Source organism: Salvelinus namaycush, chromosome 35 (genome assembly GCF_016432855.1).
Source record: "Salvelinus namaycush isolate Seneca chromosome 35, SaNama_1.0, whole genome shotgun sequence".
Classification (NCBI taxonomy): domain Eukaryota; kingdom Metazoa; phylum Chordata; class Actinopteri; order Salmoniformes; family Salmonidae; genus Salvelinus; species Salvelinus namaycush.
Window position 1 is genome coordinate 32,380,253 of NC_052341.1, and position 25,308 is coordinate 32,405,560.

At 44.4% G+C, this 25,308-nt stretch overlaps 1 protein-coding gene across 1 annotated transcript in view; it reads left to right on the forward strand.

Annotated features, from left to right (window-relative positions):
• The window catches only part of LOC120029885 (ETS translocation variant 4-like), a 43,156-nt gene extending 21,528 nt beyond the window's left edge, over positions 1-21,628 (forward strand). Inside the window, exons 5-12 of the mRNA XM_038975193.1 lie at positions 4,573-4,702; positions 6,590-6,790; positions 9,321-9,730; positions 13,688-13,756; positions 14,633-14,680; positions 16,573-16,745; positions 20,822-20,923; positions 21,177-21,628. Coding sequence (XP_038831121.1) covers positions 4,573-4,702; positions 6,590-6,790; positions 9,321-9,730; positions 13,688-13,756; positions 14,633-14,680; positions 16,573-16,745; positions 20,822-20,923; positions 21,177-21,404 — 1,361 coding nt within the window. The 3' untranslated portion in view covers positions 21,405-21,628. The remainder of the gene's footprint in view (positions 1-4,572; positions 4,703-6,589; positions 6,791-9,320; positions 9,731-13,687; positions 13,757-14,632; positions 14,681-16,572; positions 16,746-20,821; positions 20,924-21,176) is intronic.
• The last annotated feature ends 3,680 nt before the right edge of the window (positions 21,629-25,308 follow it).

The following is a 25,308-nucleotide window of genomic DNA, read 5'->3' on the forward strand; positions in this document are numbered from 1 at the left end:
ATGGATCTGTCATCGTTGGGATCAATTGGCCGGTGGGGGACCAGGTCTCTCTCTCTCTCTCTGGCTTTTTAGAAAGAGTAATACTAATACCAATGCAAGAAATGCTATATCATTAACATTCAAGGAAAAGTCCTGTGACAGTTGAAATACACCTCCATTCATTCTCATGGTTTACCTATGGCAGTAGTTTGCAATACTATTCACCCTATTTGACATTGCCCCCCTCCCCCACCCCGCGGGCCAAACATTTTAGTGGCCCCCCCTCTTGACGGTGAAAATACAAATGTATGTTTTAAAGTAAATTTCCTGCAATTCTACACATTTTGCCATGACTTATACCATGTTAATTATGTTTAGGCGAGAGGGACTAACAAAATCAATAGTGGCTCCCTAGAGGTCAGGGCCCCTGGGCATGTGACCGGTCGGTATTCAGCCATAAGCGACATAAGCGGTCACTGGAAGTCACTCAATTAGCTAAAATGGCTAATTGAGTGACTTCCAGTGACTGACATTACTGACTGCTGGTGCACAACCAAATTTCGAACTTGTGTATTCTACTATTCTAACTCTCAACAGTAAGTTGAGACCCTGACTGAGTTTTGGGGGGGCCCCCTAGCGGCCTGGGGACCTAAGCGACCGCTTATGTCGCTTATGCCTGGAACCGGCCCTGAACCAGAATGATAAGTCACTGGGAAGCTCACTAGCTGGCTGGCGGGTACAGAAGCTGTCACGGCCTGCAGACTTCCAGAGACTTCCCATCCCAGAGATAAACACCCCAATGTAAAGTTCTCCAGATCCTCTCTCATTGAGTTCAGGTTTAAATTCCCCTAGAGGAGAACCTTTAATGGTAGGAAATGCTCTGTATAAAATAAACTGAGAAGTTTACAGGGGAGGGGAGTTTCCTACCTGGCATTCAAACCTGGCTGCCACTTGTTTGATCATTGCCATTAGCTACCAAGCTATGATTGGAATCCTGAACAAACTGAAGATCACAAGAGGATAGTGAGACGAGATACATACCCTATTTCTTTTATTCTTTCTTGATACTTTACGTTTTCAACTTTAAGTCTCCTGATGACGCAACACTCTTAACCCTGAATTCCTCTTTGCGTTACACAATGTAGTAGCATGGCTGTGACAAGGTATTTCTTTAGCACTTCCTGTCTTAAGCCTCAGAGGAATGTCCCATTTCAGACGAGCTTCTGGCGGCTCCTCAGTCCTGAGGAGTTCCTACTACTACCCCCATGTGTTCCAGCTGAAGACCCTTTTGTGTGGGCGGGGGGGAGGGGGGGGGGGGTGGAGTTTTGAAGGGGTTGGAGGTCTCCGGTCCTGACATTTTGTTTGCGGTGGGTGTTGACTGAATACAGCCCCCCTTCCATAATAATCCCGCCACTTCCTGAAGCACTCAACCATGACCATCACCTTTCACCCTGCATCCTCCCCCAAATCTTCATCATTTACATATGTAAAGTCCGCCTGCTCCTCCCTCCACCCCCCATCCCCAACCTGGGTCATCCTGCCTATAGGGGTGGTCAGAATGGGAGTGAATGGTGAGACACCAGAGAAAGCATCAATCGAAAGATACAAACGATTCAAACGTTCAACTTTCATCACAAGAAGAATACTTTCCACATGCCCTATAGCCCTACTCCGTATATTTTGTGGGGAGAATAAGACAAGCGCATCAGCAGTGAACGTCTCTAAAGTTACCGACCCCTACCTAAGGATGTTGAGATGTTAGGATGTGTTCACATATACGGTACCCCCCCCCCCCCAACACCCATTTCAAATATTAAGAGAGGACACACTCATCCCCTCTCTGCTTTAACACTGGGTACCTTATGGGTACAGTATCTGTCCAGAAAGATCTAAACACTTCTCTAGGGTATTATACAGTACATTATGTTTAAGTTCACCACACCCCTTTAGAAAAAACTCATTGAAGTAAAATATGAGGATCTTGGAGAAAAAGGGATGTAACTACTAACAGAGCTGCAGAGAGAGAAACCAGCGCCTGTAAACTGGGGTCAAATGTCCCAAAATGAAACCAACAGGGAAGGGCAATGCTGTCCAAACTGTTTATATGACTGCCACTACTTTATAAACTTTGGGGGCAAATTTGATATAATTTGAACTGGATTAACCTCAATAATATAACTTTTTTCCAAGATTTGTAAAACCGTCATTTGTTAAACCGTTTTGAAACCGCACATTTTAGGAATCAACCTTTTTCTATTTGAAATAAATCCACATTTTTCTGCCGTGTCATTCATTTAAGATACTCTTTGGAGAGGTAGAGTTTCAGAAGTTTTCTGAAAATGGGCAGGGACTCTGCTGTCCTAGCTTCAGGGGGAAGCTGGTGCCACATTTGCAGTGCCAGGCCAGAGAAGATATCAAATACAACTGAAACAATTCATATGCTCAAATGTTGGGATATTTCTATAAGCATCAAGGGATGTAGACTAATCCAATGTCTCCCGTCCTTTGATCCTGGGCTTGATAAATCATTTGATTCATTAGGGCTTCGTTAACGGGGAAGTCAGCCAACTTCTGCTAATTGAGGAAATGTGCCAGACAACAACAGCAGCAATCACACACACTCACAGCCATCCCGTGCTCATTTACAAGAGTAATTCATATTGTAGATCCTGACAGACGAATCTCCACCGATTCACTATTGAACAGTGCTGTGCTTCATTCTCAAACAGCGACCCATGCTCTTGGCTCGATGCTGTTCGGAGCAGTATGCAGGTTTTGAAATTAAACATGTTCTGAGGGCTGTCCTCAGAAGCGGGGCCACATCAAAAGGCAATATGTCTGCCCCACTTGAGCTGCATTGTGACTGGACTTGTTTACAGTACACACGACACACCATGGATTGTTTGCCATTCATGACTGTGGCACAAAGTGAGAGGGTCAATATGTGAGACAAACACATCCCACACTCTCATAGACGTGTTCGAAAGTCAGTCAGTCATGTGCCGCCCTGGGTATTAAGAGAAGTGAAGAGAGCAGAAGGATTTGGAGGGCTGCAATCTTAATGTGTCTGTGTGGGAGATCTGGGTAAATACTTTCTAATCCTTTCTGATCGCACTCTAAAGCCAACACTTCCTCACCTGCCCGGGTTTGTCAAGGAGGGGAGACTAAAATAATAGGATTCCCTCTGTTCTACAAGCTGTCTGTCTGTCTGTCTGTCTGTCTGTCTGTCTGTCTGTCTGTCTGTCTGTCTGTCTGTCTGTCTGTCTGTCTGTCTGTCTGCCTGCCTGCCTGCCTGCCTGCCTGCCTGCCTGCCTGCCTGCCTGCCTGCCTGCCTGCCTGCCTTCCTGTCTGTCTGCCTGCCTGTCTTTCTGTGTGTCGCTTTCTCCCTCTCTTTCTCAGTCTCTTTCATTCTGTCTACATTTCTCCCCGATTGTCTCTTTCTTTTGGCCTCTCCATTCCTCTCTAGCCTTCTCTTCTACTGTGTTGCTCTCTTTGAATAGCTGTAGAAGTCCCTTTCGCCGCCTTTTACAGTCAGTCGCTGCATTTTTTCTCCTCCCTTTTTGTGAATGGGATACAGACAGTATGTAATTACCTGGTGTCGGGTTTCAGCGGGGCCTGTTCTGTCAGCACCACACCCACTGCAGTCACACACACACACCCACCCACACACACACACACACACACACACACACACACACACACACACACACACACACACACACACACACACACACACACACACACACACACACACACACACATAAACACAGGCCTCCCCAGCTGGAAGTGCACAGCTGCTGCTGTTTACCCTCTCAGGGCCAGAAAAACATCCTGTGCTGTACAGTCGGTGAAAACCTCCCCTCACATAATAAACACAGCCTCGGCACAGTTTGAAGCCCCACTTTTGGTGATTTGTGTGGCCTTTTAGACAAAGGTCCTCACCAAGAGAGGAGCTTGATAGACAGTAGACATCTTAGGTGGAGTTTGGATTGAACATGAAGAAAATATATAGACCGCAGAAAAGAAGCGTCTGGTAAACAGCTCAGAATGTTCGCAAACGAAGAACTAAACCAAGACAAAACATTTTTATCTAGCCATTTCCCTTTGGAGAAGAAAGTTCTTAAACTGAAATACCAAAAAAATGATATAGCATTGTTTGCCAAGGAAATAAAGAATGTATTATGTCTCAGTCGAACATCATGCTGACCAAAATGTTACATTGCCTGTTGCTCATCCAAAGACAGTGTCTTGGCCAGTGTCGTGGTTTAGGTTTGGCTTGCCTTTGTGTTGGTACACAGGATGTTATGGCTGGTGTTGTGTCTGGAGGAGAGGACAAAAGTGGGCGAGGACACCAACGGCTTCCAAATGAACTGCAGGAATGTGTGTACGCACATGTGTCTTACGTGTGCTTAGATGTGTCTGTCTGCATCCCTTGTTTTCAATTGACTGTCACCTAAGTGTTCTGGCTCGTATTAGAGATTCCTGTGTGGACAGAAGTATTTGCTCTGCCTTTTGAGCTTGACGACACCACAGAGGGGGAAAGAAAATGATCCATGTGCGCCAACCTCCTTTTCTGCCTCTGTTCTTCTACAGCGGTGGCATTCCACAGCCCGCCAGTCACCATCAAGAAGGAACCACAGAGCCCAGGTTCCGACCCCAGCCAATCCTGTAGCCACAAGCAGACCTTCACCTACCCCAATGGAGAGCAGTGCCTTTACGCCAGGTACCCATGTCAGCACAACAGTGGCAAGAAAAAGTATGTGAACCCTTTGGAATTACCTGGATTTCTGCATAAATTAGTCATATAATTGGATCTGATCTTCATCTTGGTCACAACAACAGACAAACACAGTGTGCATAAACTAATAACACACTAATTATTATATTTTTCTTGTCTATATTGAACACATCGTTTAAACATTCACAGTGTAGGTTGGCAAAAGTATGTGAACCCCTAGCTTAATGACTTTTACAAAAGCTAATTGGAGTCAGTAGTCAGCTAACCTGGAGTCCAATCAATGAGACGAGATTGGAGATGTTGGTTAGAGCTGCCTTGTCCTATAAAAAAAACACTCACAAAATGTAAGTTTGCTATTCACAAGAAGCATTGCCTGATGTGAACCATGCCTCGAACAAAAGAGAACTCAGAAGACCTAAGATGAAGAATTGTTGACTTGCATAAAGCTGGAAAGGGTTACAAAAGCATCTCTAACAGCCTGATGTTCATCAGGTAAGACAAATTGTCTATAAATGGAGAAGGTTCAGCACTGTTGCTACTCTCCCTAGGAGTGGCTACAAGAGCACAGTGCAGAATGCTCAACGAGGTTAAGTAGAATCCTAGAGTGTCAGCTAAAAAGACTTACAGAAATCTCTGGAACATGCTAATATCTCTGTTGATGAGTCTAAGATACGTAAAACACTAAACAAGAATGGTGTTCATAGGAGAACACCACTGAAGAAGCCACTGCTGTCCAAAAAAACCATTGCTGCACGTCTGAAGTTCGCAAAAGAGCACCTGGATGTTCCACAGCGCTACTGGCAACATATTCTGTGGACAGATGAAACTACAGTTGAGTTGTTTGGAAGGAAGGAACACATGACACTATGTGTGGAGAAAAAAAGGCACAGCACACCAACATCAAAACCTTATCCCAACTGTAAAGTATGGTGGAGGGAGTATCGTGGTTTAGGGCTGCAGGGCCTGGACAGCTTGCTATCATCGACGGAAAAATTAATTTCCAAATTTATCAAGACATTTTGCAGGTGAATGGAAGGCTATCTGTCTGCCAATTGAAGCTCAACAGAAGTTGGGTGATGCAACAGGACACTGCCTCAAAATACAGAAGGAGATCATCAACAGAATGGGTTCAACAGAAGAAAATGTGCCTTCTGGAGTGGCCCAGTCAGTCCTAACCTCAACCCAATTTAAAATGCTGTGGCATGACCTCGAGAGTGGTTCACACGAGACATCCTATGAATATTGCTGAACTGAAACAGTTTTGTAAAGATGAATGGTCCAAAATTCCTGATCCGCATCTACAGAAAACGTTTGGTTGAGTTTATTGCTGCCAAAGGAGGGTCAACCAGTTATTAAATCCAAGGGTTCACATACTTTTCCCACCCTGCACTGTAAATATTTAAATTATGTATTCAATATAGACAAGAAAAATAAAATAATTTGTGTGTTATTAGTTTAAGCACACTATGTTTGTCTATTGTTGTGACTTAGATGAAGGTCAGATCAAATTTGATGACCAATTTATGCAAAAATCCAGGTAATTCCAAAGGGTTCACATAGTTTGTCTTGCCACTGTATAGTACACAGCTAATTATGGCCCGTTTACAAACATTTTAGAGTTAGACGGTCCATAGCAAGTCACTAGTCAGCCAATTACAGTCAATTATCGGACATAAGTCAGTGCGGCAAAGAGAATGACTAGACCACAAGCTATTGACCACAACGCCAGTAACTACAAAACAGCCGTCCTCCATAAGCCCAGTTTGGCTTACTGACCTGTATTATTAATGCTAGGGCCTACTACTGATGCCATGGTAGTGCTCATAAACCACATTGGGATTCATAAACCATGTTTGTGTGTATTTTTTCCAGTGCCTACGAGCAGAAGAGGGCTGCAGGACCAAATAAGAGCTCCTGCACCCAAGGGACACCCATGTCCCCCATGCAGCACCATTACTCCCCCAAGCAAGTCGGAGGCGCTGGTGGAAGGCCTGACAACATGGCCTACAACATGAACCACCCTGCCGTCTCCCAGCCACTGCCCAGCCACAACAACTACCCCATGAACCCCAGGTATTACCCCCTGTACTGTACGAAATACTTAAACTTGTGCCAAAAAAGTGCATGCCTTTGGTGGGTGACATAATAATGTGCTTTTGATGTGGATGCTACGCTACAAGACTGTTTTGCTAGCACAGACTGGAATATGTTCCGGGATTCATCCAATAGCATTGAGGAGAATACCACCTCAGTCATCGGCTTCATCAATAAGTGCATTGACAACGTCGTCCCCACAGTGACCTTATGTACATATCCTAACCAGAAGCCATGGATTACAGGCAACATCCGGATCGAGCTAAAGGCTAGAGCAGCCGTTTTCAAGGAGCGGGACACTAATCCGGACGCTTATAAGAAATCCCGCTACGCCCTTAGACAAACCATCAAACAGGCAAAGCGTCAATACAGGATTAAGATTGAATCATACTACACCGGCTCTGACGCTTTTCGGATGTGGCAGTGCTTGAAAACTTTTGCGGACTACAAAGGGAAACCCAGCCACGAGCTGCCAGTGACGCGAGCCTACCAGATGAGTTAAATGCCTTTTGTGCTCGCTTCAATGCAAGCAACACTAAAGTATGCATGAGAGCACCAGCTGTTCTGGACGACTGTGTGATAACGCTCTCGGTAGCTGATGTGAGCAATACCTTTAATAAACAGAACAACATTCACAAAGCCGCGGGGCCAGATGGATTACCAAGCATGCATGGACCAACTGCCAACCTCTCCCTGACAGAGTCTGTAATACCTACATGTTTCAAGCAGACCACCATAGTCCCTGTGCCCAAGGTACCGAAGGTAACCTGCCTAATGATTACCACCCTGTAGCACTCACATCATGGCTCACATCAACAGCATCATCCCAGATACACTAGACCCACTCCAATTCACATACCGCCCTAACAGATCCACAGATGACGCAATCTCAATCGCACTCCACACTGGCCTTTCCCACCTGGACAAAAGGAACACCTATGTGAGAATGCTTTTCATTGACTACAGCTCAGCGTTCAACACAAACCCCTTAGCTTAGTGCCCACAAAACTCATCACTAAGCTAAGGACCCTGGGACTAACCTTCCTCTGCAACTGGATTCTGGACTCCCTGACGGGCCGCCCCCAGGTGGTAAGGGTAGGCAACAATACATCTGCCACACTAATCCTCAACACTGGTGCCCCTCAGGGGTGTGTGCTTAGTCCCCTCCTGTACTCCCTGTTCACCCACAACTGCGTCTCCAAACACAACTCCAACACTATCATTAAGTTTGCTGACGACACAACAGTGGTAGGCCTGATTACCGACAACGATGAGACAGCCTATAGGGAGGAGGTCAGAGACCTGGCAGTGTGGTGCCAGGACAATAACCTCTTCCTCAATATGAGCAAGACAAAGGAGCTGATCGTGGACTGCAGGAAAAGGCGGGCCGAACAAGCCCCCATTAACATCAACAGGGTTGTAGTGGAGCGAGTCGAGAGTTTCAAGTTCCTTGGTGTCCACATCACCAATGATCTATCATGCCCCAAACACACCAAGACAGTCGTGAAGAGGGCACGACAACACCTTTTCCCCCCCAGGAGACTGAAAAGATTTGGCATGGGTCCCCAGATCCTCAAAAAGTTCTACAGCTGCTCGGCATCTGACCGTAAGGTGCTACAGAGGGTAGTGTGTATGGCCCAGTACATCACTGGGGCCAAGCTTCCTGCCATCCAGGACCTATATACTAGGCAGAGTCAGAGGAAAGACCAAAAAATGGTAAAAGACTCCAGTCACCGAAATCATAGACTCTTCTGGTACCGCACGGCAAGCGGTACCAGAGCGCCAAGTCTAGGACCAAAAAGATCCTTTACAGTTTCTACCCCCAAGCCATAAGACTGCTGAACAATTAATCAAATGGCCACCCAGACTATTTACATTTTTTACATTACATTTTAGTCATTTAGCAGACGCTCTTATCCAGAGCGACTTACAGTAGAGTGCATACATTTTATTACATTTACATACTGAGACAAGGATATCCCCTACCGGCCAAACCCTCCCTAACCCGGACGACGCTATGCCAATTGTGCGTCGCCCCACGGACCTCCCGGTCGCGGCCGGCTGCGACAGAGCCTGGGCGTGAACCCAGAGACTCTGGTGGCGCAGCTAGCACTGCGATGCAGTGCCCTAGACCACTGCGCCACCCGGGAGACATTGACCCCCAACCCACCCATTTGTGTTTACACTACTGCTACTCACTGTTTATTACCTATGCATATTCACTTTACCCCTACCTACATGTACAAATTACTTTGACTAACCTGTACCACATTGACTCGGTACCGGTACCCCCTGTATATAGCCTCGTTATTGTTATTTTATTGTGTTACCTTTTATTATTTTTTACTTTAGCTTATTTGGTAAATATTTTCTTAACTCTTTCTTGAACTGCATTGTTGGTTAAGGGCTTGTAAGTAAGCATTTCACTGTGTTGTATATGGCACATGTGACAACTAAAGTTTGATTTGATACTGATAGTTTTTCATTGCCCTCTCTTCCCTTCTCTCAGTTCCAGTTATCAGGCCCCCTCAGCAGACATGTGCCCCCCGGGGTTCCCCCCTCAAGGGCAGGCCTTCCAGCGAATGCACCCTGCCCCAGCCGGAGGTGGTGGCGGTGGAGGAGGAGGTGGAGGACCGGGTGGAGGTGGTGGTGGTGGTGGCGGGGGTGGCTACCATCGGCAGCACTCAGACCCCTGTCTGCCCTACCTGCAGCAGAGCTTCAAGCAGGAGTATCTGGACCCTCTGTATGAGAGGGCTGCCCACATGGCAGGACAAGGACACGGGCCTGGGCCAGGGCATGGATCAAGGCACGGACCTCACCCACCTCACCAACCCCAAAACTCCCACCCCCATCCTCACAGGTTCCCCCCTGCCCACATGATGGTGAAGCAGGAGCCGACTGACTACACCTATGAGCCTGGTGAGTGATTAAATCATGGTGGGCCCGAGAGCGGAATGACAGAGATACAGTATGAGAATGTTTTGACTGTCAGCAATCCCTGTAGTATAAATAGTCTATCTATAATGAATAGCTAATGTTTTTTTTGTTGAGAGAAGTTAATCTCTAATGGAAGTCGCCGAGCATCATTCCTCCCTGACAAATCAGCACACTGAACACTGCAAAACATACCCAAACTAATCCTATGTCACTCAAAAGAACATGTAGGCCTTCTGTAGGACATAAGATGTATACAACCCAATTACCTATGCATTGAAATGTTATGTACATATTGCTTTGTGGCTTTTGCTCTCGGTCCTACAAAAGTTCCTTTGAGCCAACCTGTGTATGGCTAACCTTCGAACAAAATGTCCAAAAACAGACACTTCTATATCTACAACAGACTTTTTCCCTACCCCCTCTCTACCTCCAAACTCCTCCTTTCAACTCCCTGACACTTTGCAAAAAAAGGTCTCTGACTCTTGTCTGTAATTCAGTTTTTTTCCCCCCTCCTCTACACTCCTCCCCGCTCCCTCTCGCCGCTCGCTCGTCTCACCGAAAGGAAGGCAGAGGAATTTCATTGAGAAAATGGAGGGCACTGGAAAGACTAGAGTCCCCAGTGGAGCACTCTGGGGTGTTGGGTTGCAACAGCAGTTTCCTTTCTGCAGGCAGATGAACTCATAATGGAAAAATGAGCGTGGCCGCAGTAACTCGAACCTCTCACTGGCTGGGATGTGGAGGGGAGGGGTGAGGGGAGGGGGAAGGAGAGGGTGGGGGTAGCTATGGGCCTTGGCAACAACAAACTGAGAACCAGCCCTACCACCACAGCACAGCCCCAAAGCCCTGGCGGTTCCCTTTAAGCAGTGCTAGGATGCAAACACAAGGGCTGGAAATGCAATACGGTGTATAAGTGACATACGGCATGGATGTTGTGCATATAAGTGACAGTCAACTGGGAGCAGAGCTGTCTTTGTCGTGTTTCCCTTGGGTCTTATGGACACAGTGGACAAACACAGCTACAAAGTGAGCCTCCCGGCGCTGAAACCCGCATACCTCTCAATACAATAAGACCGACGATCTAAATTCTTTGGACTTTTTAATGTTTTGATAGAAGCCGGACAGTGCTCAGAAAGTTCAACTTGGTGCTTGAAGGAATCGGACAGTCTTAGAGGAAATAAAAAGGACGTCTGTGGATAAACTGGACTCTTTTGGTAGGAGGAGGAGGAGTTGAGGGGGCTGGTGGGCCTGCCTGAGTGTTGTGCCACAAATAAGAGCTGGCCAGCTATTTTGCCTGCTCAGACTTTCTATCACAAGGACCTCATAGTCCTAATGTGACCAAATCAAATCAAAATGATAGATAAATGCGCCACTAGGCCTTAGGCAGTTACAGTGGGGCAAAAAAGTATTTAGTCAGCCACCAATTGTGCAAGTTCTCCCACTTAAAAAGATGAGAGAGGCCTGTAATTTTCATCATAGGTACACTTCAACTATGACAGACAAAAAGAGAAAAAAAAATCCAGAAAATCACATTGTAGGATTTTTAATGAATTTATTTGCAAATTATGGTGGAAAATAAGTATTTGGTCACCTACAAACAAGCAAGATTTCTGGCTCTCACAGACCTGTAACTTCTTCTTTAAGAGGCTCCTCTGTCCTCCACTCGTTACCTGTATTAATGGCACCTGTTTGAACTTGTTATCAGTATAAAAGACACCTGTCCACAACCTCAAACAGTCACACTCCAAACTCCACTATGGCCAAGACCAAAGAGCTGTCAAAGGACACCAGAAACAAAATTGTAGACCTGCACCAGGCTGGGAAGACTGAATCTGCAATAGGTAAGCAGCTTGGTTTGAAGAAATCAACTGTGGGAGCAATTATTAGGAAATGGAAGACATACAAGACCACTGATAATCTCCCTCGATCTGGGGCTCCACGCAAGATCTCACCCCGTGGGGTCAAAATGATCACAAGAACGGTAAGCAAAAATCCCAGAACCACATGGGGGGACCTAGTGAATGACCTGCAGAGAGCTGGGACCAAAGTAACAACGCCTACCATCAGTAACACACTATGCCGCCAGGGACTCAAATCCTGCAGTGCCAGATGTGTCCCCCTGCTTAAGCCAGTACATGTCCAGGCCCGTCTGAAGTTTGCTAGAGACCATTTGGATGATCCAGAAGAAGATTGGGAGAATGTCATATGGTCAGATGAAACCAAAATAGAACTTTTTGGTAAAAACTCAACTCGTCGTGTTTGGAGGACAAAGAATGCTGAGTTGCATCCAAAGAACACCATACCTACTGTGAAGCATGGGGGTGGAAACATCATGCTTTGGGGCTGTTTTTCTGCAAAGGGACCAGGACGACTGATCCGTGTAAAGGAAAGAATGAATGGGGCCATGTATCGTGAGATTTTGAGTGAAAACCTCCTTCCATCAGCAAGGGCATTGAAGATGAAACGTGGCTGGATCTTTCAGCATGACAATGATCCCAAACACACCGCCCGGGCAACGAAGGAGTGGCTTCGTAAGAAGCATTTCAAGGTCCTGGAGTGGCCTAGCCAGTCTCCAGATCTCAACCCCATAGAAAATCTTTGGAGGGAGTTGAAAGTCCGTGTTGCCCAGCAACAGTCCCAAAACATCACTGCTCTAGAGGAGATCTGCATGGAGGAATGGGCCAAAATACCAGCAACAGTGTGTGAAAACCTTGTGAAAACTTACAGAAAACGTTTGACCTCTGTCATTGCCAACAAAGGGTATATAACAAAGTATTGAGATAAACTTTTGTTATTGACCAAATACTTATTTTCCACCATAATTTGCAAATAAATTCATTAAAAATCCTACAATGTGATTTTCTGGATTTTTTTCTCCTCATTTTGTCTGTCATAGTTGAAGTGTACCTATGATGAAAATTACAGGCCTCTCTCATCTTTTTAAGTGGGAGAACTTGCACAATTGGTGGCTGACTAAATACTTTTTTGCCCCACTGTATGTGGTTCAGGCTTGCGAATAAAGTATTTTTTACATTTACATTTCCGTCTCGTAAAATAATGTGTGCTTACAAAAGCTAGCTACACCAGCCAGCACACAATTGACACTGGTGCGATCGCCTCAAATCTCCCCATCACTGGCTGGCAGTGATATTATTTACAGTGTGATAGAGTGCTGGCCCGGGAATGAAGAGTCTGATTTCCCCCAGTGACATCTTATCAGAGCCACAGCACTGCAACTGAATTCCCCAGGAGTGAGTCACCAAACTCACCACACTACTGAGGTGCAGGAGACTAGAGCTTCACCCACTCTTGCCTGCTCTTGCCATTCAGCCACTCATACAAACAAACACACAGATGCATGTGCATGCACTCACTCACACAGGCACACATACACTATACTGTATATGAGATGAGACCAGGTCGTCACCAACCGGACCACAACCATTAGCAATAAGGAGAAACATCCACCACCCACCCCTGATTAGAGAGGTTTTCAATTTATACAACTTCAGGAAATAGAAATGTGATAAAACATTTGATTAGGGATTGATAGATATACAAAGATCTCATCCATTTGCGCTGTGGCTGGTTGTAAGGGTGTGTCCAGTTACTGACCTGTATTACAAATGTCAGGTGGATGGACAGAGTGCTGACACCTCAGACTCACCATTCTCTACCACTGTACTACACTATACTGCTGCTCCTCACTAGGTGCTTACTCATGGCCTAAAAATACTTTCGAGGACAGGTGATATTATGACAAATGAAGGTTTTGTCCTTGCAGGGCTCGAGGCGATCAAACCAAAATATGCACATTAATACTCTCTCTCCCTGTGGACATTGGCCTGGTATTGATAGAGTGAGGAAGAAAACCCATCTGTACATTGAGAAAGTTTACACTGCATTGAGCAATAGGTGTATGCTTGTGTTTCTGTCCTGCAGACGTGCCTGGATGTCCTTCAATGTACCACCACAGCGAGGGGTACCCCAACCCCCAGCACAACAATGAAGGTAAGCAAAAACTCTGGTAGCTAGGTTATATGAATAATGACTTGTCAGAAGCATGTATAAACCCTTCATAGATACTTCATAGACACGTATGACTAATGTTATAATGCATTATGACTGCAGCATGTTTGTTTTTTTACATGCGTGCCTTATTACCAAAAGTCTGTGCCACCGGTTCATTGCACTGTAGATGGGAGGGGCATACTACATGTACCGAATCTCCCTCTCCCATTTTTTATTTATTTAAATGAGGCCTTGCTACCGGCTGTAGCATTGCGGTCATAGGCTAACCAGCCCAGTGTCCGTATTTCCATTGGCTAACCGGAGGTGTCGCTATGTTTCCATTGGCAGAGGCTCTGGCCTTTTCCTGCCTCAAGGATCTCTGGATAAACATTTCTACTGGAAAAAGCCTGTGTATTTTTCCTTGAGAAAAGAAAAACACTCCTCCTCTTCACTCCCTTTGTTTGTCACACCATTCTAGTTATTGTCCAGGACCATTTCTTAAATTAGTGAGAACTCAGGAACTACTCTTGAACAGCCATTCCCAAGACAGACTGTATTATTAAGGATCGTCAGAGTATTAAACACTTCAAATAAAATATTAAAACAAAAGGAAGAAGGAAGATGGAGTCCTTTTGAGATATTTACATGAAGGAATCCTCCGCTTCTCACTATGTACTCTACTCATTTGTGTTGAGGTGGATAAGTACATCCAATAAAGAGTGTACTCTTCTCAACCACTTCAACATGTGTCATGGGCGAATTCACCATATTCATACTCGTTCATTTTGCCATGATGTGATTCAAGATTCGGCATACAAGTTAAAGCCACCCAAGACAACTTGAAGAACTAATTATAACACCTGTCTTGTTTTACAGGCTATCTCTTTGAAAACGACTCCTGTGTCGTTCCGGAGAAATTCGAAGGTGAGCCTTACAACTTGCTATCTACTGTCCAGAAGTCAGCTCAAGACACAGAGCCTAAAACTCGCACACTCCAATCCACTTCAATAAGTGTCCCTGAGATCAGATAATGGTTATGGGTGATGGCACTGAGGGAGTCCACTGTCCGTTCTCTATAGGAGAGAAACAGAATCCATTTAATCAAATCACGTGTCTCTCCGTTTGGTATCAGCACACTATAAGTGCCAATAGTATCAGATAGAGTGTTGCTGACTGAACAATAAGCTTTAGAGTTGTTTTTTTTGCGTGACAGGCTCTTGGTTGGAGCTGAGTTAGCGGGTTTTGTTTCCCCTGTACGTGAGGTAGGGACCAGGCTCCTGTGTCATGGAGAGCAAGGTGACAGTCAGTTTCCCATTGTGCGCTGGGGGGTGATTGACGTGAGGGGAGAGCCTGAGGGCTACTGCACAGGTTGAACCAGCGAAACACACTGAGTTAGAGCACCATTTACTTATAGCGGCTTGACCCAAGTTCCCACACATACGGTGCTTATCCAATTAGACGTACCCCCACACCAGTGGGTCACCACTGTTTTATGTTAATGTTGCCTCTAGTGTTATTGTGTTTCCATCAGGAGTGTGACACTTTTTATTTATTTTATTTAACTAGGCAAGTCAGTAAAGAACATTCTTATTTACAATGACGGCCTACCAAAAGGCAAAAGGCCTCCTGCTGGGACGGGGGGCTGGGATTATTAAAAACATATATACAATATAAATATAAGACAAAAGATCTCAACGAGACAACACAACACTACATAAAGAGAGATATAAGACAACAACATAGCAAGGCAGCAACACAAGACAACACAGCATGGTAGCAACACAACATAACAACAACATGGTAGCAACACAGCATGGTAGCAGCACAAAACATGGTACAAACATTATTGGGCACAGTCAACAGCACAAAGGTCAAGAAGGTAGAGACAACAATACATCACACAAAGCAGCCACAACTGTCAGTAAAAGTGTCCATGATTCAGTCTTTGAATGAAGAGATTGAGACAAAACTGTCCAGTTTGAGTGTTTGTTGCAGCTCGTTCCAGTCGCTAGCTGCAGCGAACTGAAAAGAGGAGCGACCCAGGGATGTGTGTGCTTCGGGGACCTTTAACGAATGTGACTGGCAGAACGGGTGTTGTATGTGGAGGATGAAGGCTGCAGTAGCTATCTCAGATAGGGGGGAGTGAGGCCTAAGAGGGTTTTATAAATAAGCATCAACCGGTGGGTCTTGCGACGGGTATACAGAAATGACCAGTTCACAGAGGAGTATAGAGTGCAGTGATGTGTCCTATAAGGAGCATTGGTGGCAAACTAAAGACTCGCGGCGAGCAGAAGCAACAACCTCCGCATCATTCAAGACTGTTGCTTTGTGAGAAGGTGTTGAATAAAGTTCACAGTTAGCCGCTGCTATGTAAATGAAAGCTGAAAAGTACCCAGAGCCTTGCCTTGAAGTCAGAGCAGGTCCGCCGGAACCGTGACCCAGTGAGACACGGGTACCGGCCTGCATAGATGGAAACCCCCAAAAATAGAATAAAACACTGGGGTAAATCCTCAGTGGAAATGCACCATCATGGTACTCATCCGCACCATTCCCTGACTCTCAAGATAATCATCTTATCAACTATCCCTCACATGGTTGCAGTTACTACAGTGTCTTAAGCATGTCAAGACAGCCATTGATTGGACTCAACCCAAAATGACAGTCTTATCCATATCCTATTAGTAATGGTAAACAAGCTTTGCCCACATTACCATGCTTGTTAGTAGTGGTCGTATGTCAATGGTATCTGCCTACTTCCTTAAACCAGCCTGAGCCTACAGCCTAGTCCAACCTCCGGTGTCCCTATTCCTCTCCAGGTGAGGTGAAGCAGGAGGGGGGTAGCGTGTTCCGTGATGGGGCCCCCTACCAGCGCCGGGGATCCCTGCAGCTCTGGCAGTTCCTGGTGGCCCTGCTGGACGACCCGGGCAACGCCCACTTCATCGCCTGGACCGGCCGCGGCATGGAGTTCAAACTCATCGAGCCTGAGGAGGTAAGGCCCAACCTACAAGTCGAAGATCTAGAGTAACTAGAACTACAGTAAGGACATCTCTAATGGAGCTATATCTACAGTAACAAAATGTATCATGTCCTGTTTGGAAAGAATTGTTAGAACAAAGCTAAGTTCGCTTGTTTGGGAGGTCAGAGACAGACATAAGAGGTATTTAATGCGGTTTGTGCCTTGTAATGGCATCTCCCAATTTGGGATCTTTGCTCTTTGTTCAGAAACATTATAGGCTTAACCATTAGAAGTAGGCTAAGTTCCCTCTGCTATGTGCTGCAGTGTCAGACGTAAGAGGTATTTAAAGGGGCAATCTGCAGTTGCTACATTCCTTTCTGGACTTATAAATGAATATGGACCCATTTGAGTCTTGAATAATTTAACTTATAAACGCCTCATGAGCTTAGTTCAACTGTCGTACCACATCAGAACCCAAAATACAAGCCTGTTTTACTCCAATGTTTGTAAACACTGTAAATGTAAAAATGTTAAAAACACTACCCACATGAAAAAAATACTAGCGTATACAATGTTTAAATACTATAGTATTATTCACTGTAGTGTTTTTACAGACTTTACTGTAGTATTTACAGTTTACTAGAATATATACTGAACAAAAAAATACATTATTATCTTGGCAAAGGAGAAATGCTCACTAACAGGGACATGAACAAATGTGTGCACAACATTTGAGAGAAATTAGCTTTTTGAGCATATGGAACATTTCTGGGATCTTTTATTTCAGATCAAGAAACATGGGACCAACACTTTACATGTTGCATTTATATTTCTGTTCAGTATAAATACTGTAGTAAGAAAAAAACTGTAGTACAGCGCCTTCCGAAGATATTCATATCACTTGACTTATTCCACAGTTTTGTTACAGCCTGATTTCAAAATGGATTAAAAAAAAGCTCACCCATCTACACACAATACCCCATAATGACAAAGTGCAAACATGTTTTTAGAAATGTTAACAGATTTTCTCAAGCTCTGTTACGTTAGATGGGGAGCGGTGGTGAACAGCAATCTTCAAGTCTTTCCACAGATTTTCAATTCTGACTTTCACATACTTGTTCTGAAACCATTCCAGATTTGCTGGCTATATGCATGGGGTCATTGTCCTGTTGGAAAGTAAATCTTCGCCCCAGTCTTAGGTCATTTGCACTCTGAAGCAGGTTCTCATCCAGGGTTTACCTGTATTTGGCTCCATTCATTGATCCCTCTATCCTTACCAGTCTCCCAGTCCTTGCAGTCGAAAAGCATCCCCATAGCATGGTGCTGAAACCACCATGCTTCACGGTAGGGATGGTGTTAGGTGGGCGCTTCTTTTAGCTAATGCTCAGTCTTTCACGTGCCTTTTTGCAAACTCCAGGCGTGCTCATGTACCTTTTTCCTCAGGGGTGGCTTCCATCTGGCCGTTCTCCCATAAAGCCCAGATTGGTGAAGTGCTTTAGAGACTGTTTTCCTTCTGGCAAGTTCTCCCATCTCAGCCAATTCATTTTGTACGAAGGACCAAGGATGTACAGTGTGTCTCATCACAATTCTATCTCGGAGATCTACAAACACCTTCTTGGACTTCATGGTATAGTCTCTGCTCTGACATGCACTGTCAACTGTGGGGTTTTATATAGGCAGGTGTTTCTTTCTGAAACATGTCCAAACAATTGAATTGGCCACCGGTGGACTCCAATCAAGTTGTAGTGACATCTTAAGGATGATCAAAGGAATTATGAGCATTAGAGCAAATGGGTATGAATATTTATATTTCTGTATTTAATTTTCAATAAATTAGCAAAAACGTCTAAAAACATGTTCTCTGTCATTATGGGGTAACGTGTGTAGACGGGTGACACATTTTTGGGGGAGTTCAGGCTGTAACACCAAACATGTGGAATAAGTCAAGTGGTATGAATACTTTCTGAAGGCACTGTATATACTATAGTGTATTATAGTATACTGTAGTATGGACTGTAGTACTTGCTGTAGAGTATTTGCTCACATTACTGTAGTATTTACTATAGTGTTTTTGTTTTATTATCTTTGACATAGCGAAGAAAACCTACTGGACAAAATAATTGAAAGAGCAAATTTTCCCAATCTGTAGCTGGGTAGAACTTAGGTCTAAACGGACAGTTCAGAGCTCTTGCTCTTTTGATAACCTGTAGGGAACACAATATATGGTCTATTATTGGCATTTAGGGTTCTCACTTATGGGTGGCACAAATTTGGATATGGGGAGGGGAATGGGCAGGGTATATGCAAATTAAATACTGTAGTGTTTATGCAGACATTACTGTAGTGTTTTTTGGAACGTAGTATACTGTAGTATTTACTATAGTATTCTACAGTATACTACAACATTCTCTAGTAAGTACTACACATGTTATAGGTATACTAGTGTTTAGAATAGTATTCTACAGTTTACTACATAATTCTATAGTAAGTACTGTAGTATTCTATAGTAAACTGTAGTATTTTTTAATGTGGGTCTATAGCCTCAAAACGTGGCTAACACTATCATTTTGATATCATGGATGGTAAGTCCATAGCTCTGTCTATGAATTTGAGAGTGGTTGGATTTCTCCAACCCCAGCTTTTTTACCAAAACAGGGGAGAGGAGTACACTTTGTTATTGTTTCAAGCACTGATTGCTCCTTTAACGCTGATTGAGCATTCTCTAGAATAAGGTTTCAATGTTTGAGATTGCTCCCCCCTCCACCCTTCGAAACCATCTCCGGGGCCATGCACTGATCTAAACTGCCAGTTACCCATTAACCTCCATGCATTATTTACCACACGTAATAACAGGAGATACACACACACACAAAATGGAAGATGAGCTCCACCACCTCATATTCACTCCACATCACCTATAAATAAATGGACTGGTTGAGAGATGCTTTTGAAGTTGAGCTGTTGACTTGAAGTTTATTCAAACAGATAACTGAATTTACAAGACATTTATAAAACATTCTGATACAATGATACTTCCATTATCTGGCTACTGTACATAAATTATTCATACTGCAAGAGCAGCTACGGTTGAGTGTCCACTCAGGATCAGAGAGAGTAGTCTGCTCAGGGAAATCAGCATTCCCTAAACCCCTAAGTCAGGAGTCAACTACGCCTTCTCTACGTGTCCTCTATCTACACTCAAGTCTTCCTATAGTGACCAGGCTGTTTGTCATCAACACGCGGTTCCATTCTGGTCTCGTTTGGAGATGCGAGACATTTCGTAGGTATCGGAATTAGCAGGCTGTCAGTGGGGAGTTCAACTTGAGGTTGAGACAATATTTCACGATGCTGCCTCTATGACAACCTGGCACCAGGCTCATTTCACTGCGCACACTGTGGGACTCTGGTTGCATTAAAAAGTGGTGATGGGTTATATAAAAAGGAAGTGAATCCACATGTGGGGACTTTTGATATGATGAGCCAGTTAGCTCAGAGAAAGAGCCTCAAAACTGGTCACCGAGGCTCCCCTAGTGAAGGCATTGGAGATTTGCAGGCAGAAAGAAGAAAAAAGGTGTTGTTCCCTCCAGGGCAAATTTTTTGTAATTCATTCCTATTGGCTCCAGCAGCTTTTCCCCTAGGATTTGTTTCTGCAGTGGTGGCAAGGGTAGCGGCCGGGGGAGGCTAACATTACTACGAGCGTTAGCGCAGTTATATGCTAGCTATTACATTGCGCAATGACATGCTAGCTGTTCCCATAGACTTCCAGTCATTGAGCCAACGACTATCCATTTAAAAGTGTGTCTCCGCAAAAATACATATATAGCCCCCACAAAAAATTGGGCAGAGGGGGCAACAATTAAGCAGCGGTGTGCCACCCCTGCTAAATTAATATAGGGAAACACTGCTCCAGAGAGCAAGTCCTCACTCCATCTGACCTCAATCCATAAAATAATATGATAGTGTTCTTTGGCAGATGCTAAAAACTTTGTCTTCCTTAATGTGTGTTCATTCACCCGTGAAGAGCAGAGGGCCTGGAGCTGAACAGTCCCAGATGTAACCACCTCTTGCTCTTCTCCCTCCCTCCACTCTCTCGTTCCATCTCTCCTCAGGTGGCCAGGCTCTGGGGCATGCAGAAGAACCGTCCAGCCATGAACTATGACAAGCTCAGTCGCTCTCTGCGTTATTACTACGAGAAGGGAATTATGCAGAAGGTACAAACTAAGGCATTTATAAACCTAGCTGTACCATATGCTTTATTCAGTAGTTCAAATGTGTCTCAGAGCGATGGGTCTGCCTATCATATGGTTGGCTCTTCCATTTAATTCAGAAGCAATGTTTTACATTAAAATGGCTAATGTGTATATCTGATTCATTTGATTAGATTTGTTCGACACTTGCATTAGTATATCGACACCGACTAATGAGCATATCTAACAAAGGAATTCCTTTCCTTCGTATTTCCAGGTGGCAGGGGAGCGCTATGTTTACAAGTTTGTGTGCGAGCCCGAGGCTCTCATCTCCCTGGCCTTCCCCGACAACCAGCGGCCCAGCCTGAAGGCAGAGTTTGAGCGCTACGTCAACGAGGAGGACACTGTGCCCCTGTCCCACATGGACGAGGGGGCCTCCTACCCCACTGAACAAGCCCCACCAAACATGGGCGCCCAGCCCTACTCCAAAGGTTACATGTACTAATGCCACCACCCCACCCCCTATCCTCTCTGTCGGGGGTTGGCAACAGGTGGCCCGTGGGCCAAAACCGACCGACAAGCGGGTTTTTTTTGAGGGGGGGCCAAAAGTTTTGGGGGTTTCGTTTTGTCAAAGCCTAAAATCACCAGGAATTCAGCCCAACATTTGTTTAATTTAGGACATTTGTTCCCAAGTATTCCCAAAAAAAAAAAAAAAAGAGGTGATAATGTCTCAGTGTAATCAAGGTATGAAAGTTGTTTTTTTTCAAATACAATCTCTTTTTGGGCTTAGTTGTGGTCAATTTGCAGTGTACAAATTATTATGTTCCGGCCCCCCCGACCATCCGCTCCGGAAAAAATCGGCCCGCGGCTGAATCTAATCTAGTTGCCTACCCCGGCCCCTTCACCTATTGCACATGCCCACCCCATCCACTTGTATATAAAAAGGCTATGGTGTTTCTTTGAGTTTTTAAGAGCTGCATTCCTCTCACTTCTGAGGCCTATTTAATCCATACACATGACTGTGGTTAAAGAGATTGCTTAATAAAAGACACAATATTACTACTACTATGTGCCAAGACATATATTCTTTCTCTGATAACATTGTGACAGATTTGGAATGGCTACACAGAGGGAGAAGGGGTGTTATTTCAACGCATGGAGTAATTTACAGTATAAATCCTGAGCACGAAAATCAGTTCAAACTTCAGTCTATGGGAGACTCTCAATTGCGTCCTCTCTCCTCTGGCTTTCTCATCCAATGGGTTGAGGGGAGTACGTGAGGAGTATGCAATTGAGATTCTCCCAAAGTCGTTGACAAAAGAGCACATGCATTTCCGACCTCACATGCTGACATTATCAGTGGTCACACCTTATGTGAACTAGGAAACATGATTACTACGAAGGTTCTTATAGGTCAGACTGTTCCACTCCTAATACAGTGAATTCCTAAAGTATTCAGACGCCTTTTCCACTTTGTTACATTACAGCCTTAATCTAAAATGACTTAAATAAATGTTTTCCTCATTAATCTACACACAATACACCATAATGACAAAGCAAAAACATGTTTTTAGAAATGTTTGCAAATGTATTAAAAATATTTAAAAAACAGACATACACTACTGGTCAAAGGTTTTAGAACACCTACTCATTCAAGGGTTTTTCTTTATTTTTACTATTTTCTACATTGTAGAATAATAGTGAAGACATGAAATGAAATAACATATGGAATCATGTAGTAAACAAAAAAGTGTTAAACAAATCAAATAGCCATCCTTTGCCTTGATGACAGCTTTGCACTCTTGGCATTCTCTCAACCAGCTTCATGAGGTACTCACCTGGAATGCATCTTAATAAACATGTGTGCCTTCTTAAACGTTAATTTGTGGAATTTCTTTCCTTCTTAATGCATTTGAGCCAATCAGTTGTGTTGTGACAAGGTAGGGGGGTATACAGAAGATAGGGCTATTTGATAAAAGACCATATTATGGCAAGAACAGCTCAAATAAGCAAAGAGAAACGACAGTCCATCATTACTTTAAGTCATGAAGGTCAGTCAATACGGAAAATTTTAAAGTTTCTTCGAGTGCAGTCGCAAAAACCATCAAGCACTATGATGAAACTGGCTCTCATGAAGACCGCCACAAGAATGTAAGACCCAGAATGACCTCTGCTGCAGAGGATAAGTTCATTAGTTACCAGCCTCAGAAATTGCAGCCCAAATAAATGCTTCACAGAGTTCAAGTAACAGACACATCTCAACATCAACTTTTCAGAGGAGACTGAATCAGGCCTTCATGGTCGAATTGCTGCAAAGAAACCACTACTAAAAGGACACCAATAAGAATAAGAGACTTGCTTGGGCCAAGAAACACAGGCAATGGACATTAGACCGGTGGAAATTTGTCCTTTGGTCTGAAGTCCAAATTGGAGAATTTTGGTTCCAACCGCGATGTCTTTGTGAGATGCAGTGTGGGTGAACGGATGATCTCCGCATGTGGATTTCCCACCGTAAAGCATGGAGGAGCAGGTGTTATGGTGTGGGGGTGCTTTACTGGTGACACTGTCTGTGATTTATTTAGAATTCAACGCACACTTAAACAGCATGGCTACCACAGCATTCTGCAGCGATACACCATCCCATCTGGTTTGGGCTTAGTGGGACTATCATTTATTTTTCAACAGGACAATGACCCAACACACCCTCAGGCTGTGTAAGGGTTATTCTACCAAGTAGAGTGATGGAGTTCTGCATCAGATGAGCTGGCCTCCACAATCCCCCGACCTTAACCAAATTGAGATGGTTTGGGATGAGTCAGACGGCAGAATGAAGGAAAAGCAGACAACAAGTACTCAGCATATGTGGGAACTCCTTCAAGACTGTTGGAAAAGCATTCTAGGTGATGCTGGTTGAGAGAATGCCAAGAGTGTGCAAAGCTGTTATCAAGGCAAAGGGTGGCTATTTGAAGAACCTCAAATATAAAATACATATAAATACTTTATTGGTCATGATTCCATATATGTTAATTCATCTTTTTGATGTCTTCACTATTATCTACAATGTAGAAAATAGTTTAAAAAAACAACCCTTGAATGAGTAGGTGTTCTACAACCTTTAACTGTTAGTGTACCTTATTTAAGTATTCAGACCCTTTGCCAAGAGATTCAAAATTGAGCTCAGGTGCATCCTGTTTCCATTGATCATCCTTGGGAGGTTTCTACAACTTGATTGGAGTCCACCTGTGGTAAAATCAATTGATTGGACATGATTTGGAAAGGCACACACACCTGTCTATATAAGGTCCCACAATTGACAGTGCATGTCAGAGCAAAAACCAAGCCATAAGGTCAAACAAATTGTCCGTAGAGCTCCGAGACAGGATTGTGTCGCGGCACAGATCTTGGGAAGGGTACCAAAACATTTCTGCAGCATTGAAGGTCCCCAAGAACACAGTGGCCTCCATCATTCTTAAATATAAATAGTTTGAAACCACCACCCTGCCAAACTGAGCAATCGGGGGAGAAGGGCCTTGGTCAGGGAGGTGACCAAGAACCCAATGGTCACTCTGACAAAGCTCCAGAGTTCCTCTGTGGAGATGGGAGAACCTTCCAGAAGGACAACCATCTCTGCAGCACTCCACCAATCAGGCCTTTATGGTAGAGAGGCCAGAAGGAGGCCACTCCTCAGTGAAAGGTACATGACAGCCCATTGGAGTTTGCCAAAAGGCACCTATAGGACTCTCAGACCATGACAAACAAGATTCTCTGGTCTGATGAAACCAAGATTGAACTCTTTGGCCTGAATGCCATGCGTCACGTCACGTCTGGAGGAAAGCTGGCACCATCCCTATGGGGAAGCATGGTGGTGGCAGCATCATGCTGTGGGAATGTTTTTCAGCGGCAGGGGAGACTAGTCAGGATCGAGGGAAAGATGGACGGAGCAAATTACAGCGAGATCCTTGATGAAAACCTGCTCCAGAGTGCTCAGTACCTCAGACTGGGTCAAAGGTTTACCTTCCAACAGGACAATGACCCTAAGCACACAGTCAAAACAACGCAGGAGTGGTTTCGGGACAAGTCTCAATATCCTCGAGTGGCCCAGCCAGAGCCCAGACTTGAACCCAATCAAACATATCTGGAGAGACCTGAAAATAGCTGTGCAGCGACGCTCCCCATACAACCAGACAGAGCTTGAGAGGATCTGCAGAGAAGAACGGGAGAAACTCCCCAAATACAGGTGTGCCAAGATTGTAGCGTCATACCCAAGAAGACTCGAGGCTGTAATCTCTGCCAAAGGTGCTTCAACAAAGTAGTGAGTAAAGGGTCTGAATACTTATGTAAATGTTATTTCTAAAACATTTCTAAAAACCTGTTTCTGCTTTGTCATTATGTGGTATTGTGCATAGATT